The sequence below is a fragment of the Eucyclogobius newberryi genome, unplaced genomic scaffold (genome assembly GCF_026437365.1).
Source record: "Eucyclogobius newberryi isolate DKJ021-1_F unplaced genomic scaffold, fEucNew1.0.hap1 SCAF_19, whole genome shotgun sequence".
Classification (NCBI taxonomy): Eukaryota; Metazoa; Chordata; class Actinopteri; order Gobiiformes; family Gobiidae; genus Eucyclogobius; species Eucyclogobius newberryi.
Window position 1 is genome coordinate 30,603,059 of NW_027315823.1, and position 17,469 is coordinate 30,620,527.

At 64.5% G+C, this 17,469-nt stretch overlaps 1 protein-coding gene across 1 annotated transcript in view; it reads left to right on the plus strand.

Annotated features, from left to right (window-relative positions):
- The window catches only part of raly (RALY heterogeneous nuclear ribonucleoprotein), a 47,797-nt gene extending 31,305 nt beyond the window's left edge, over positions 1-16,492 (plus strand). The window contains exon 6 of the mRNA XM_072452329.1: positions 16,443-16,492. Within this exon, the coding sequence (XP_072308430.1) occupies positions 16,443-16,492 (50 nt within the window). The remainder of the gene's footprint in view (positions 1-16,442) is intronic.
- The last annotated feature ends 977 nt before the right edge of the window (positions 16,493-17,469 follow it).

Genomic DNA, 17,469 nt, shown 5'->3' on the forward strand with positions numbered 1-17,469 from the left:
TCCTCCACCTCTCCGCTCACCACGCTCCTCCACCGCTCACCACGCTCCTCCACCTCTCCGCTCACCACGCTTCTCCACCGCTCACCACGCTCCTCCACCGCTCACCACGCTCCTCCACCGCTCACCACGCTCCTCCACCGCTCACAACGCTCCTCCACCTCTCCGCTCACCACGCTTCTCCACCGCTCACCACGCTCCTCCACCGCTCACCACGCTCCTCCACCGCTCACCACGCCCCTCCACCGCTCACCACGCTCCTGCTCCACGCTCCTCCACCGCTCACCACGCTCCTCCACCGCTCACAACGCTCCTCCACCTCTCCGCTCACCACGCTCCTCCACCGCTCACCACGCTCCTCCACCTCTCTGCTCACCACGCTCCTCCACCGCTCACCACGCTCCTCCACCTCTCCGCTCACCACGCTTCTCCACCGCTCACCACGCTCCTCCACCGCTCACCACGCTCCTCCACCTCTCCGCTCACCACGCTCCTCCACCGCTCACCACGCTCCTCCACCGCTCACCACGCCCCTCCACCGCTCATCACGCTCCTCCACCGCTCACCACGCTCCTCCACCTCTCCACTCACCACGCTCCTCCACCGATCACCACGCTCCTCCACCGCTCACCACGCTCCTCCACCGCTCACCACGCTCCTCCACCGCTCACCACGCTCCTCCACCTCTCCGCTCACCACGCTCCTCCACCGCTCACCACGCTCCTCCACCTCTCCGCTCACCACGCTCCTCCACCGCTCACCACGCTCCTCCACTTCTCCGCTCACCACGCTTCTCCACCGCTCACCACGCTCCTCCACCGCTCACCACGTTCCTCCACCTCTCCGCTCACCACGCTCCTCCACCGCTCACCACGCTCCTCCACCGCTCACCACGCTCCTCCACCTCTCCACTCACCACGCACCTCCACCGCTCACCACGCTCCTCCACCACTCACCACCTCTCCGCTCACCACGCTCCTCCACCTCTCCTCTCACCACGCTCCTCCACCGCTCACCACGCTCCTCCACCTCTCCACTCACCACGCTCCTCCACCGATCACCACGCTCCTCCACCGCTCACCACGCTCCTCCACCGCTCACCACGCCCCTCCACCTCTCCGCTCACCACGCTTCTCCACCGCTCACCACGCTCCTCCACCGCTCACCACGTTCCTCCACCTCTCCGCTCACCACGCTCCTCCACCGCTCACCACGCTCCTCCACCGCTCACCACGCTCCTCCACCTCTCCACTCACCACGCACATCCACCGCTCACCACGCTCCTCCACCACTCACCACCTCTCCACTCACCACGCTCCTCCACCTCTCCGCTCACCACGCTCCTCCACCTCTCCGCTCACCACGCTCCTCCACCGCTCACCACGCTCCTCCACCTCTCCACTCACCACGCTCCTCCACCGATCACCACGCTCCTCCACCGCTCACCACGCTCCTCCACCGCTCACCACGCCCCTCCACCTCTCCGCTCACCACGCTCCTCCACCTCTCCGCTCACCACGCTCCTCCACCGCTCACCACGCTCCTCCACCTCTCCACTCACCACGCTCCTCCACCGATCACCACGCTCCTCCACCGCTCACAACGCTCCTCCACCGCTCACCACGCCCCTCCACCTCTCCGCTCACCACGCTCCTCCACCGCTCACCACGCTCCTCCACCTCTCCGCTCACCACGCTCCTCCACCGCTCACCACGCTCCTCCACCTCTCCGCTCACCACGCTCCTCCACCGCTCACCACGCTCCTCCACTTCTCCGCTCACCACGCTTCTCCACCGCTCACCACGCTCCTCCACCGCTCACCACGCTCCTCCACCACTCAACACCTCTCCACTCACCACGCTCCTCCACCTCTCCGCTCACCACGCTCCTCCACCTCTCCGCTCACCACGCTCCTCCACCGCTCACCACGCTCCTCCACCTCTCCACTCACCACGCTCCTCCACCGCTCACCACGCTCCTCCACCGCTCACCACGCTCCTCCACCTCTCATCACGCTCCTCCACCTCTCCGCTCACCACGCTCCTCCACCTCTCACCACGCTCCTCCACCTCTCCGCTCACCACGCTCCTCCACCTCTCACCACGCTCCTCCACCGCTCACCACGCTCCTCCACCGCTCACCACGCTCCTCCACCTCTCCGCTCACCACGCTTCTCCACCGCTCACCACGCTCCTCCACCGCTCACCACGCTCCTCCACCGCTCACCACGCTCCTCCACCTCTCCGCTCACCACGCTCCTCCACCGCTCACCACGCTCCTCCACCGCTCACCACGCCCCTCCACCGCTCACCACGCTCCTCCACCGCTCACCACGCTCCTCCACCTCTCCACTCACCACGCTCCTCCACCGCTCACCACGCTCCTCCACCGCTCACCACGCCCCTCCACCTCTCCGCTCACCACGCTCCTCCACCGCTCACCACGCTCCTCCACCTCTCCGCTCACCACGCTCCTCCACCGCTCACCACGCTCCTCCACTTCTCCGCTCACCACGCTTCTCCACCGCTCACCACGCTCCTCCACCGCTCACCACGTTCCACCACCTCTCCGCTCACCACGCTCCTCCACCGCTCACCACGCTCCTCCACCGCTCACCACGCTCCTCCACCTCTCCACTCACCACGCACCTCCACCGCTCACCACGCTCCTCCACCACTCACCACCTCTCCACTCACCACGCTCCTCCACCTCTCCGCTCACCACGCTCCTCCACCGCTCACCACGCTCCTCCACCTCTCCACTCACCACGCTCCTCCACCGATCACCACGCTCCTCCACCGCTCACCACGCTCCTCCACCGCTCACCACGCCCCTCCACCTCTCCGCTCACCACGCTCCTCCACCGCTCACCACGCTCCTCCACCTCTCCGCTCACCACGCTCCTCCACCGCTCACCACGCTCCTCCACCTCTCCGCTCACCACGCTCCTCCACCGCTCACCACGCTCCTTCACTTCTCCGCTCACCACGCTTCTCCACCGCTCACCACGCTCCTCCACCGCTCACCACGCTCCTCCACCACTCACCACCTCTCCACTCACCACGCTCCTCCACCTCTCCGCTCACCACGCTCCTCCACCTCTCCGCTCACCACGCTCCTCCACCGCTCACCACGCTCCTCCACCTCTCCGCTCACCACGCTCCTCCACCTCTCACCACGCTCCTCCACCTCTCCGCTCACCACGCTCCTCCACCTCTCACCACGCTCCTCCACCGCTCACCATGCTCCTCCACCGCTCACCACGCTCCTCCACTTCTCCGCTCACCACGCTCCTCCACCGCTCACCACGCTCCTCCACCGCTCACCACGCTCCTCCACCTCTCTGCTCACCACGCTTCTCCACCGCTCAGCACGCTCCTCCACCGCTCACCACGCTCCTCCACCTCTCTGCTCACCATGCTTCTCCACCGCTCACCACGCCCCTCCACCGCTCACCACGCTCCTCCACCGCTCACCACGCTCCTCCACCTCTCCGCTCACAACGCTCCTCCACCGCTCACCACGCTCCTCCACCTCTCCGCTCACCACGCTCCTCCACCGCTCACCACGCTCCTCCACCTCTCCGCTCACCGCGCTTCTCCACCGCTCACCACGCTCCTCCACCTCTCCGCTCACCACGCTCCTCCACCGCTCACCACGCTCCTCCACCTCTCCGCTCACCACGCTTCTCCACCGCTCACCACGCTCCTCCACCGCTCACCACGCTCCTCCACCGCTCACCACGCCCCTCCACCGCTCACCACGCTCCTGCTCCACGCTCCTCCACCGCTCACCACGCTCCTCCACCGCTCACAACGCTCCTCCACCTCTCCGCTCACCACGCTCCTCCACCGCTCACCACGCTCCTCCACCTCTCTGCTCACCACGCTCCTCCACCGCTCACCACGCTCCTCCACCTCTCCGCTCACCACGCTTCTCCACCGCTCACCACGCTCCTCCACCGCTCACCACGCTCCTCCACCTCTCCGCTCACCACGCTCCTCCACCGCTCACCACGCTCCTCCACCGCTCACCACGCCCCTCCACCGCTCATCACGCTCCTCCACCGCTCACCACGCTCCTCCACCTCTCCACTCACCACGCTCCTCCACCGATCACCACGCTCCTCCACCGCTCACCACGCTCCTCCACCGCTCACCACGCTCCTCCACCGCTCACCACGCTCCTCCACCTCTCCGCTCACCACGCTCCTCCACCGCTCACCACGCTCCTCCACCTCTCCGCTCACCACGCTCCTCCACCGCTCACCACGCTCCTCCACTTCTCCGCTCACCACGCTTCTCCACCGCTCACCACGCTCCTCCACCGCTCACCACGTTCCTCCACCTCTCCGCTCACCACGCTCCTCCACCGCTCACCACGCTCCTCCACCGCTCACCACGCTCCTCCACCTCTCCACTCACCACGCACCTCCACCGCTCACCACGCTCCTCCACCACTCACCACCTCTCCGCTCACCACGCTCCTCCACCTCTCCTCTCACCACGCTCCTCCACCGCTCACCACGCTCCTCCACCTCTCCACTCACCACGCTCCTCCACCGATCACCACGCTCCTCCACCGCTCACCACGCTCCTCCACCGCTCACCACGCCCCTCCACCTCTCCGCTCACCACGCTTCTCCACCGCTCACCACGCTCCTCCACCGCTCACCACGTTCCTCCACCTCTCCGCTCACCACGCTCCTCCACCGCTCACCACGCTCCTCCACCGCTCACCACGCTCCTCCACCTCTCCACTCACCACGCACATCCACCGCTCACCACGCTCCTCCACCACTCACCACCTCTCCACTCACCACGCTCCTCCACCTCTCCGCTCACCACGCTCCTCCACCTCTCCGCTCACCACGCTCCTCCACCGCTCACCACGCTCCTCCACCTCTCCACTCACCACGCTCCTCCACCGATCACCACGCTCCTCCACCGCTCACCACGCTCCTCCACCGCTCACCACGCCCCTCCACCTCTCCGCTCACCACGCTCCTCCACCGCTCACCACGCTCCTCCACCTCTCCGCTCACCACGCTCCTCCACCGCTCACCACGCTCCTCCACCTCTCCGCTCACCACGCTCCTCCACCGCTCACCACGCTCCTCCACTTCTCCGCTCACCACGCTTCTCCACCGCTCACCACGCTCCTCCACCGCTCACCACGCTCCTCCACCACTCAACACCTCTCCACTCACCACGCTCCTCCACCTCTCCGCTCACCACGCTCCTCCACCTCTCCGCTCACCACGCTCCTCCACCGCTCACCACGCTCCTCCACCTCTCCACTCACCACGCTCCTCCACCGCTCACCACGCTCCTCCACCGCTCACCACGCTCCTCCACCTCTCATCACGCTCCTCCACCTCTCCGCTCACCACGCTCCTCCACCTCTCACCACGCTCCTCCACCGCTCACCACGCTCCTCCACCACTCAACACCTCTCCACTCACCACGCTCCTCCACCTCTCCGCTCACCACGCTCCTCCACCTCTCCGCTCACCACGCTCCTCCACCGCTCACCACGCTCCTCCACCTCTCCACTCACCACGCTCCTCCACCGCTCACCACGCTCCTCCACCGCTCACCACGCTCCTCCACCTGTCATCACGCTCCTCCACCTCTCCGCTCACCACGCTCCTCCACCTCTCACCACGCTCCTCCACCTCTCCGCTCACCACGCTCCTCCACCTCTCACCACGCTCCTCCACCGCTCACCACGCTCCTCCACCGCTCACCACGCTCCTCCACCTCTCCGCTCACCACGCTTCTCCACCGCTCACCACGCTCCTCCACCGCTCACCACGCTCCTCCACCGCTCACCACGCTCCTCCACCTCTCCGCTCACCACGCTCCTCCACCGCTCACCACGCTCCTCCACCGCTCACCACGCCCCTCCACCGCTCACCACGCTCCTCCACCGCTCACCACGCTCCTCCACCTCTCCACTCACCACGCTCCTCCACCGCTCACCACGCTCCTCCACCGCTCACCACGCCCCTCCACCTCTCCGCTCACCACGCTCCTCCACCGCTCACCACGCTCCTCCACCTCTCCGCTCACCACGCTCCTCCACCGCTCACCACGCTCCTCCACTTCTCCGCTCACCACGCTTCTCCACCGCTCACCACGCTCCTCCACCGCTCACCACGTTCCACCACCTCTCCGCTCACCACGCTCCTCCACCGCTCACCACGCTCCTCCACCGCTCACCACGCTCCTCCACCTCTCCACTCACCACGCACCTCCACCGCTCACCACGCTCCTCCACCACTCACCACCTCTCCACTCACCACGCTCCTCCACCTCTCCGCTCACCACGCTCCTCCACCGCTCACCACGCTCCTCCACCTCTCCACTCACCACGCTCCTCCACCGATCACCACGCTCCTCCACCGCTCACCACGCTCCTCCACCGCTCACCACGCCCCTCCACCTCTCCGCTCACCACGCTCCTCCACCGCTCACCACGCTCCTCCACCTCTCCGCTCACCACGCTCCTCCACCGCTCACCACGCTCCTCCACCTCTCCGCTCACCACGCTCCTCCACCGCTCACCACGCTCCTCCACTTCTCCGCTCACCACGCTTCTCCACCGCTCACCACGCTCCTCCACCGCTCACCACGCTCCTCCACCACTCACCACCTCTCCACTCACCACGCTCCTCCACCTCTCCGCTCACCACGTTCCTCCACCTCTCCGCTCACCACGCTCCTCCACCGCTCACCACGCTCCTCCACCTCTCCGCTCACCACGCTCCTCCACCTCTCACCACGCTCCTCCACCTCTCCGCTCACCACGCTCCTCCACCTCTCACCACGCTCCTCCACCGCTCACCATGCTCCTCCACCGCTCACCACGCTCCTCCACTTCTCCGCTCACCACGCTCCTCCACCGCTCACCACGCTCCTCCACCGCTCACCACGCTCCTCCACCTCTCTGCTCACCACGCTTCTCCACCGCTCAGCACGCTCCTCCACCGCTCACCACGCTCCTCCACCTCTCTGCTCACCATGCTTCTCCACCGCTCACCACGCCCCTCCACCGCTCACCACGCTCCTCCACCGCTCACCACGCTCCTCCACCTCTCCGCTCACAACGCTCCTCCACCGCTCACCACGCTCCTCCACCTCTCCGCTCACCACGCTCCTCCACCGCTCACCACGCTCCTCCACCTCTCCGCTCACCGCGCTTCTACACCGCTCACCACGCTCCTCCACCTCTCCGCTCACCACGCTCCTCCACCGCTCACCACGCTCCTCCACCTCTCCGCTCACCACGCTTCTCCACCGCTCACCACGCTCCTCCACCGCTCACCACGCTCCTCCACCGCTCACCACGCTCCTCCACCGCTCACAACGCTCCTCCACCTCTCCGCTCACCACGCTTCTCCACCGCTCACCACGCTCCTCCACCGCTCACCACGCTCCTCCACCGCTCACCACGCCCCTCCACCGCTCACCACGCTCCTGCTCCACGCTCCTCCACCGCTCACCACGCTCCTCCACCGCTCACAACGCTCCTCCACCTCTCCGCTCACCACGCTCCTCCACCGCTCACCACGCTCCTCCACCTCTCTGCTCACCACGCTCCTCCACCGCTCACCACGCTCCTCCACCTCTCCGCTCACCACGCTTCTCCACCGCTCACCACGCTCCTCCACCGCTCACCACGCTCCTCCACCTCTCCGCTCACCACGCTCCTCCACCGCTCACCACGCTCCTCCACCGCTCACCACGCCCCTCCACCGCTCATCACGCTCCTCCACCGCTCACCACGCTCCTCCACCTCTCCACTCACCACGCTCCTCCACCGATCACCACGCTCCTCCACCGCTCACCACGCTCCTCCACCGCTCACCACGCTCCTCCACCGCTCACCACGCTCCTCCACCTCTCCGCTCACCACGCTCCTCCACCTCTCCGCTCACCACACTCCTCCACCGCTCACCACGCTCCTCCACTTCTCCGCTCACCACGCTTCTCCACCGCTCACCACGCTCCTCCACCGCTCACCACGTTCCTCCACCTCTCCGCTCACCACGCTCCTCCACCGCTCACCACGCTCCTCCACCGCTCACCACGCTCCTCCACCTCTCCACTCACCACGCACCTCCACCGCTCACCACGCTCCTCCACCACTCACCACCTCTCCGCTCACCACGCTCCTCCACCTCTCCTCTCACCACGCTCCTCCACCGCTCACCACGCTCCTCCACCTCTCCACTCACCACGCTCCTCCACCGATCACCACGCTCCTCCACCGCTCACCACGCTCCTCCACCGCTCACCACGCCCCTCCACCTCTCCGCTCACCACGCTCCTCCACCGCTCACCACGCTCCTCCACCTCTCCGCTCACCACGCTCCTCCACCGCTCACCACGCTCCTCCACCTCTCCGCTCACCACGCTCCTCCACCGCTCACCACGCTCCTCCACTTCTCCGCTCACCACGCTTCTCCACCGCTCACCACGCTCCTCCACCGCTCACCACGCTCCTCCACCACTCACCACCTCTCCACTCACCACGCTCCTCCACCTCTCCGCTCACCACGCTCCTCCACCTCTCCGCTCACCACGCTCCTCCACCGCTCACCACGCTCCTCCACCTCTCCACTCACCACGCTCCTCCACCGCTCACCACGCTCCTCCACCGCTCACCACGCTCCTCCACCTCTCCACTCACCACGCTCCTCCACCGCTCACCACGCTCCTCCACCGCTCACCACGCTCCTCCACCTCTCCACTCACCACGCTCCTCCACCTCTCCACTCACCACGCTCCTCCACCGCTCACCACGCTCCTCCACCACTCACCACGCTCCTCCACCAGCTCACCACGCTCCTCCACCGCTCACCACGCTCCTCCACCGCTCACCACGCTCCTGCTCCACGCTCCTCCACCGCTCACCACGCTCCTCCACCAGCTCACCACGCTCCTCCACCGCTCACCACGCTCCTGCTCCACGCTCCTCCACCGCTCACCACGCTCCTCCACCGCTCACCACGCTCCTCCACCGCTCACCACGCTCCTCCACCTCTCCACTCACCACGCTCCTCCACCGCTCACCACGCTCCTCCACCGCTCACCACGCTCCTCCACCGCTCACCACGCTCCTCCACCTCTCCACTCACCACGCTCCTCCACCGCTCACCACGCTCCTCCACCTCTCCACTCACCACGCTCCTCCACCGATCACCACGCTCCTCCACCGCTCACCACGCTCCTCCACCGCTCACCACGCCCCTCCACCTCTCCGCTCACCACGCTCCTCCACCGCTCACCACGCTCCTCCACCTCTCCGCTCACCACGCTCCTCCACCGCTCACCACGCTCCTCCACCTCTCCGCTCACCACGCTCCTCCACCGCTCACCACGCTCCTCCACTTCTCCGCTCACCACGCTTCTCCACCGCTCACCACGCTCCTCCACCGCTCACCACGCTCCTCCACCACTCACCACCTCTCCACTCACCACGCTCCTCCACCTCTCCGCTCACCACGCTCCTCCACCTCTCCGCTCACCACGCTCCTCCACCGCTCACCACGCTCCTCCACCTCTCCACTCACCACGCTCCTCCACCGCTCACCACGCTCCTCCACCGCTCACCACGCTCCTCCACCTCTCCACTCACCACGCTCCTCCACCGCTCACCACGCTCCTCCACCGCTCACCACGCTCCTCCACCTCTCCACTCACCACGCTCCTCCACCGCTCACCACGCTCCTCCACCACTCACCACGCTCCTCCACCGCTCACCACGCTCCTCCACCGCTCACCACGCTCCTGCTCCACGCTCCTCCACCGCTCACCACGCTCCTCCACCAGCTCACCACACTCCTCCACCGCTCACCACGCTCCTCCACCGCTCACCACGCTCCTGCTCCACGCTCCTCCACCGCTCACCACGCTCCTCCACCGCTCACCACGCTCCTCCACCGCTCACCACGCTCCTCCACCTCTCCACTCACCACGCTCCTCCACCGCTCACCACGCTCCTCCACCGCTCACCACGCTCCTCCACCGCTCACCACGCTCCTCCACCTCTCCACTCACCACGCTCCTCCACCGCTCACCACGCTCCTCCACCGCTCACCACGCTCCTGCTCCACGCTCCTCCACCGCTCACCACGCCCCTCCACCGCTCACCACGCTCCTGCTCCACGCTCCTCCACCGCTCACCACGCTCCTCCACCGCTCACAACGCTCCTCCACCTCTCCGCTCACCACGCTCCTCCACCGCTCACCACGCTCCTCCACCTCTCTGCTCACCACGCTCCTCCACCGCTCACCACGCTCCTCCACCTCTCCGCTCACCACGCTTCTCCACCGCTCACCACACTCCTCCACCGCTCACCACGCTCCTCCACCTCTCCGCTCACCACGTTCCTCCACCGCTCACCACGCTCCTCCACCGCTCACCACGCCCCTCCACCGCTCACCACGCTCCTCCACCGCTCACCACGCTCCTCCACCTCTCCACTCACCACGCTCCTCCACCGCTCACCACGCTCCTCCACCGCTCACCACGCCCCTCCACCTCTCCGCTCACCACGCTCCTCCACCGCTCACCACGCTCCTCCACCTCTCCTCTCACCACGCTCCTCCACCGCTCACCACGCTCCTCCACCTCTCCGCTCACCACGCTCCTCCACCGCTCACCACGCTCCTCCACTTCTCCGCTCACCACGCTTCTCCACCGCTCACCACGCTCCTCCACCGCTCACCACGTTCCTCCACCTCTCCGCTCACCACGCTCCTCCACCGCTCACCACGCTCCTCCACCGCTCACCACGCTCCTCCACCTCTCCACTCACCACGCACCTCCACCGCTCACCACGCTCCTCCACCACTCACCACCTCTCCACTCACCACGCTCCTCCACCTCTCCGCTCACCACGCTCCTCCACCTCTCCGCTCACCACGCTCCTCCACCGCTCACCACGCTCCTCCATCTCTCCACTCACCACGCTCCTCCACCGATCACCACGCTCCTCCACCGCTCACCACGCTCCTCCACCGCTCACCACGCCCCTCCACCTCTCCGCTCACCACGCTCCTCCACCGCTCACCACGCTCCTCCACCTCTCCGCTCACCACGCTCCTCCACCGCTCACCACGCTCCTCCACCTCTCCGCTCACCACGCTCCTCCACCGCTCACCACGCTCCTCCACTTCTCCGCTCACCACGCTTCTCCACCGCTCACCACGCTCCTCCACCGCTCACCACGCTCCTCCACCACTCACCACCTCTCCACTCACCACGCTCCTCCACCTCTCCGCTCACCACGCTCCTCCACCTCTCCGCTCACCACGCTCCTCCACCGCTCACCACGCTCCTCCACCTCTCCACTCACCACGCTCCTCCACCGCTCACCACGCTCCTCCACCGCTCACCACGCTCCTCCACCTCTCCACTCAACACGCTCCTCCACCGCTCACCACGCTCCTCCACCGCTCACCACGCTCCTCCACCTCTCCACTCACCACGCTCCTCCACCGCTCACCACGCTCCTCCACCACTCACCACGCTCCTCCACCAGCTCACCACGCTCCTCCACCGCTCACCACGCTCCTCCACCGCTCACCACGCTCCTGCTCCATGCTCCTCCACCGCTCACCACGCTCCTCCACCAGCTCACCACACTCCTCCACCGCTCACCACGCTCCTCCACCGCTCACCACGCTCCTGCTCCACGCTCCTCCACCGCTCACCACGCTCCTCCACCGCTCACCACGCTCCTCCACCGCTCACCACGCTCCTCCACCTCTCCACTCACCACGCTCCTCCACCGCTCACCACGCTCCTCCACCGCTCACCACGCTCCTCCACCGCTCACCACGCTCCTCCACCTCTCCACTCACCACGCTCCTCCACCGCTCACCACGCTCCTCCACCTCTCCACTCACCACGCTCCTCCACCGATCACCACGCTCCTCCACCACTCACCACGCTCCTCCACCGCTCACCACGCCCCTCCACCTCTCCGCTCACCATGCTCCTCCACCGCTCACCACGCTCCTCCACCTCTCCGCTCACCACGCTCCTCCACCGCTCACCACGCTCCTCCACCTCTCCGCTCACCACGCTCCTCCACCGCTCACCACGCTCCTCCACTTCTCCGCTCACCACGCTTCTCCACCGCTCACCACGCTCCTCCACCGCTCACCACGCTCCTCCACCACTCACCACCTCTCCACTCACCACGCTCCTCCACCTCTCCGCTCACCACGCTCCTCCACCTCTCCGCTCACCACGCTCCTCCACCGCTCACCACGCTCCTCCACCTCTCCACTCACCACGCTCCTCCACCGCTCACCACGCTTCTCCACCGCTCACCACGCTCCTCCACCTCTCCACTCACCACGCTCCTCCACCGCTCAGCACGCTCCTCCACCGCTCACCACGCTCCTCCACCTCTCCACTCACCACGCTCCTCCACCGCTCACCACGCTCCTCCACCACTCACCACGCTCCTCCACCAGCTCACCACGCTCCTCCACCGCTCACCACGCTCCTCCACCGCTCACCACGCTCCTGCTCCACGCTCCTCCACCGCTCACCACGCTCCTCCACCAGCTCACCACACTCCTCCACCGCTCACCACCGCTCACCACGCTCCTGCTCCACGCTCCTCCACCGCTCACCACGCTCCTCCACCGCTCACCACGCTCCTCCACCTCTCCACTCACCACGCTCCTCCACCGCTCACCACGCTCCTCCACCGCTCACCACGCTCCTCCACCGCTCACCACGCTCCTCCACCTCTCCACTCACCACGCTCCTCCACCGCTCACCACGCTCCTCCACCGCTCACCACGCTCCTGCTCCACGCTCCTCCACCGCTCACCACGCCCCTCCACCGCTCACCACGCTCCTGCTCCACGCTCCTCCACCGCTCACCACGCTCCTCCACCGCTCACAACGCTCCTCCACCTCTCCGCTCACCACGCTCCTCCACCGCTCACCACGCTCCTCCACCTCTCTGCTCACCACGCTCCTCCACCGCTCACCACGCTCCTCCACCTCTCCGCTCACCACGCTTCTCCACCGCTCACCACACTCCTCCACCGCTCACCACGCTCCTCCACCTCTCCGCTCACCACGTTCCTCCACCGCTCACCACGCTCCTCCACCGCTCACCACGCCCCTCCACCGCTCACCACGCTCCTCCACCGCTCACCACGCTCCTCCACCTCTCCACTCACCACGCTCCTCCACCGCTCACCACGCTCCTCCACCGCTCACCACGCCCCTCCACCTCTCCGCTCACCACGCTCCTCCACCGCTCACCACGCTCCTCCACCTCTCCGCTCACCACGCTCCTCCACCGCTCACCACGCTCCTCCACCTCTCCGCTCACCACGCTCCTCCACCGCTCACCACGCTCCTCCACTTCTCCGCTCACCACGCTTCTCCACCGCTCACCACGCTCCTCCACCGCTCACCACGTTCCTCCACCTCTCCGCTCACCACGCTCCTCCACCGCTCACCACGCTCCTCCACCGCTCACCACGCTCCTCCACCTCTCCACTCACCACGCACCTCCACCGCTCACCACGCTCCTCCACCACTCACCACCTCTCCACTCACCACGCTCCTCCACCTCTCCGCTCACCACGCTCCTCCACCTCTCCGCTCACCACGCTCCTCCACCGCTCACCACGCTCCTCCATCTCTCCACTCACCACGCTCCTCCACCGATCACCACGCTCCTCCACCGCTCACCACGCTCCTCCACCGCTCACCACGCCCCTCCACCTCTCCGCTCACCACGCTCCTCCACCGCTCACCACGCTCCTCCACCTCTCCGCTCACCACGCTCCTCCACCGCTCACCACGCTCCTCCACCTCTCCGCTCACCACGCTCCTCCACCGCTCACCACGCTCCTCCACTTCTCCGCTCACCACGCTTCTCCACCGCTCACCACGCTCCTCCACCGCTCACCACGCTCCTCCACCACTCACCACCTCTCCACTCACCACGCTCCTCCACCTCTCCGCTCACCACGCTCCTCCACCTCTCCGCTCACCACGCTCCTCCACCGCTCACCACGCTCCTCCACCTCTCCACTCACCACGCTCCTCCACCGCTCACCACGCTCCTCCACCGCTCACCACGCTCCTCCACCTCTCCACTCAACACGCTCCTCCACCGCTCACCACGCTCGTCCACCGCTCACCACGCTCCTCCACCTCTCCACTCACCACGCTCCTCCACCGCTCACCACGCTCCTCCACCACTCACCACGCTCCTCCACCAGCTCACCACGCTCCTCCACCGCTCACCACGCTCCTCCACCGCTCACCACGCTCCTGCTCCACGCTCCTCCACCGCTCACCACGCTCCTCCACCAGCTCACCACACTCCTCCACCGCTCACCACGCTCCTCCACCGCTCACCACGCTCCTGCTCCACGCTCCTCCACCGCTCACCACGCTCCTCCACCGCTCACCACGCTCCTCCACCGCTCACCACGCTCCTCCACCTCTCCACTCACCACGCTCCTCCACCACTCACCACGCTCCTCCACCGCTCACCACGCTCCTCCACCGCTCACCACGCTCCTCCACCTCTCCACTCACCACGCTCCTCCACCGCTCACCACGCTCCTCCACCGCTCACCACGCTCCTGCTCCACGCTCCTCCACCGCTCACCACGCTCCTCCACCGCTCACCACGCTCCTCCATTGCTCACCACGCTCCTCCACCGCTCACCACGCTCCTCCACCTCTCCACTCACCTCGCTCCTCCACCGCTCACCACGCTCCTCCACCGCTCACCACGCTCCTCCACCTCTCCACTCACCACGCTCCTCCACCGCTCACCACGCTCCTCCACCACTCACCACGCTCCTCCACCAGCTCACCACGCTCCTCCACCGCTCACCACGCTCCTCCACCGCTCACCACGCTCCTGCTCCACGCTCCTCCACCGCTCACCACGCTCCTCCACCGCTCACCACGCTCCTCCACCTCTCCACTCACCACGCTCCTCCACCGCTCACCACGCTCCTCCACCGCTCACCACGCTCCTCCACCTCTCCACTCACCACGCTCCTCCACCGCTCACCACGCTCCTCCACCACTCACCACGCTCCTCCACCAGCTCACCACGCTCCTCCACCGCTCACCACGCTCCTCCACCGCTCACCACGCTCCTGCTCCACGCTTCTCCACCGCTCACCACGCTCCTCCACCGCTCACCACGCTCCTCCACCGCTCACCACGCTCCTCCACCTCTCCACTCACCACGCTCCTCCACCACTCACCACGCTCCTCCACCGCTCACCACGCTCCTCCACCTCTCCACTCACCACGCTCCTCCACCGCTCACCACGCTCCTCCACCGCTCACCACGCTCCTCCACCGCTCACCACGCTCCTGCTCCACGCTCCTCCACCGCTCACCACGCTCCTCCACCGCTCACCACGCTCCTCCATTGCTCACCACGCTCCTCCGCGTTGTAGGCGGAGTCTAAGGCCTATAACAGGCGCTCTCAGGGGTGTGACACTGAACTGTCCTTTCACCTGTGCATCAATTGCCAGTTTCTATATTCTATTAAAGGCCAAGTTTTATGAGTGCATGGTTTATTGTCTGCTTTTAGAATATTGATCATTAAAATGTGTAATATGTGTTAAAATAAACAATGTCATTTTCATACTTCCCGTCAGTCCTTTTATTTTGGTGGCCCAATTATAGTGGGATACATTTTAGTGTGGTTTCCTGGACCCTTAATCAGGCGGCGTTGCACAGACTTTATGATTGTGGGCAACACATTGGGGAGTTAGTGGGGAATGTATTAGTCTAGGCTCATAATCTTGTTCTCCACAATAGGAACTTGCTTTGGTGATACGGTGCAACATGAAACAATGATAAAAAGCACCTATATAAAATAAAAAAACAATTCAAATCTTTTATGGGATCAATACAATAATTGTTTTACTGTAAACAAGCAGTCTTGCATATCCATATTGAGAAGTGAGAACTCCTAAAACGTTCAACCAAAAGTACTTTCTTTTGGCAGATAAACTTGAATGAAATGAACCCAGCACGAGCCATTTATCAACACAAAACAATGTTAGCAATAGATTTACGAACTCACCTTGTCAATGAGACGACAAAAACCTTCAGAAATAATCTTCTGTAAAACACATGTATTTGTTGTAAAGCTTCGATCGTAAACGTCAAGTGCCAAGTGCAACGGTCCGGGCAGTTTGGGTCGTTGGGACTCAATGAGGCTTCAACTCTTCTCTTTGTCCCGTCTAAACCGAATATTGCTCCTCCAGCTGGACAGAGCCCAGCCGGATCCGAGCGGCTCCACACGCAGAGTTTAGGGCTCCGTTTGGAGGAGGAAAGTGTTGTTTCTGGAGAGATCATCTGGAGAATGGATTTTTAAAGGAGAATATGGTCATGAATGATGGTTTCCTCAGGTTTCAGGTCGACACGGCACACTCAAACTGAAGATGACCCGGTGGACTGAAGGAAAATGTGAAGCAGATTAGTTTTTATTGCAGTGTATGAGGTGTAGAATAAAGGGCCACCTCAAGGTTTACGAGCTGTGGATATTTGGGCTATTGACAAAAACTATATTTAACATTAAAGCAACAAGATGCCACTTTCTGGAGTTGGCACGTCACCTGCATAATTCTATGGAAATAAGACGTTTTATGCCATAGTGGGGAAAATGATCAGCATTTCCATGGAAACGAGCAGGAGGCCAAATTATGAATACGGTCTGCAGAGTTTTTCCAAGTTGTTTCGGTCTAAAAGTGTTTGTAAAGGGGCTTTAAGTAAGACATACGTTCAATGCCATACAGAGGGGCATTCAAGGCAAAGCAATAGCATCTCCATGGAGACGAGCAGGTGAAGAACTCTACCTTTGAATAAAGAGGGAATCAAGAGAGGATTAAACACATGGTGTCACTAAAGGTGTTTTTCACCCTCTTTGGTAAAAGAGAAGTTGAACTCTTCAATCTGTCATAGTCAACACACTGTTGCTAAGGTGCTAATAGCATGCTAAAACTGCAGCTAAAACTTGTGCTACATCCATCATTATCAATCACAACAGGTAAAGCACATATTTGTAACACAACTGACACAGCCAAACCCATCATGAAATATACAATCTCTTCCTCACGTAAATGAATGCAAGAACATGGATACAATAGAAAACGGATGACAATCATTTCAGTGAAAGTAAAGCATTTGAACTAGATTTACTTTAAGATGCGTTTTGGAGATAAAAAACAAACCCCTTTGAACTCATGTAAATAATGATTTTAACGTCTCACCACAGTCATACTCATGTTGTGTCCTCAGTTTTGAAGACAATCCACTTCTATTTTTTCTGACAGAATAAAAAATACAATTTCAAAAGAGCCAAGCTCTGTAGTCTGGTTTATCATCTCGGGCTTGTAAGTGGTGAATACAGTATCACTGGGGTCTTTCGTAGTCATT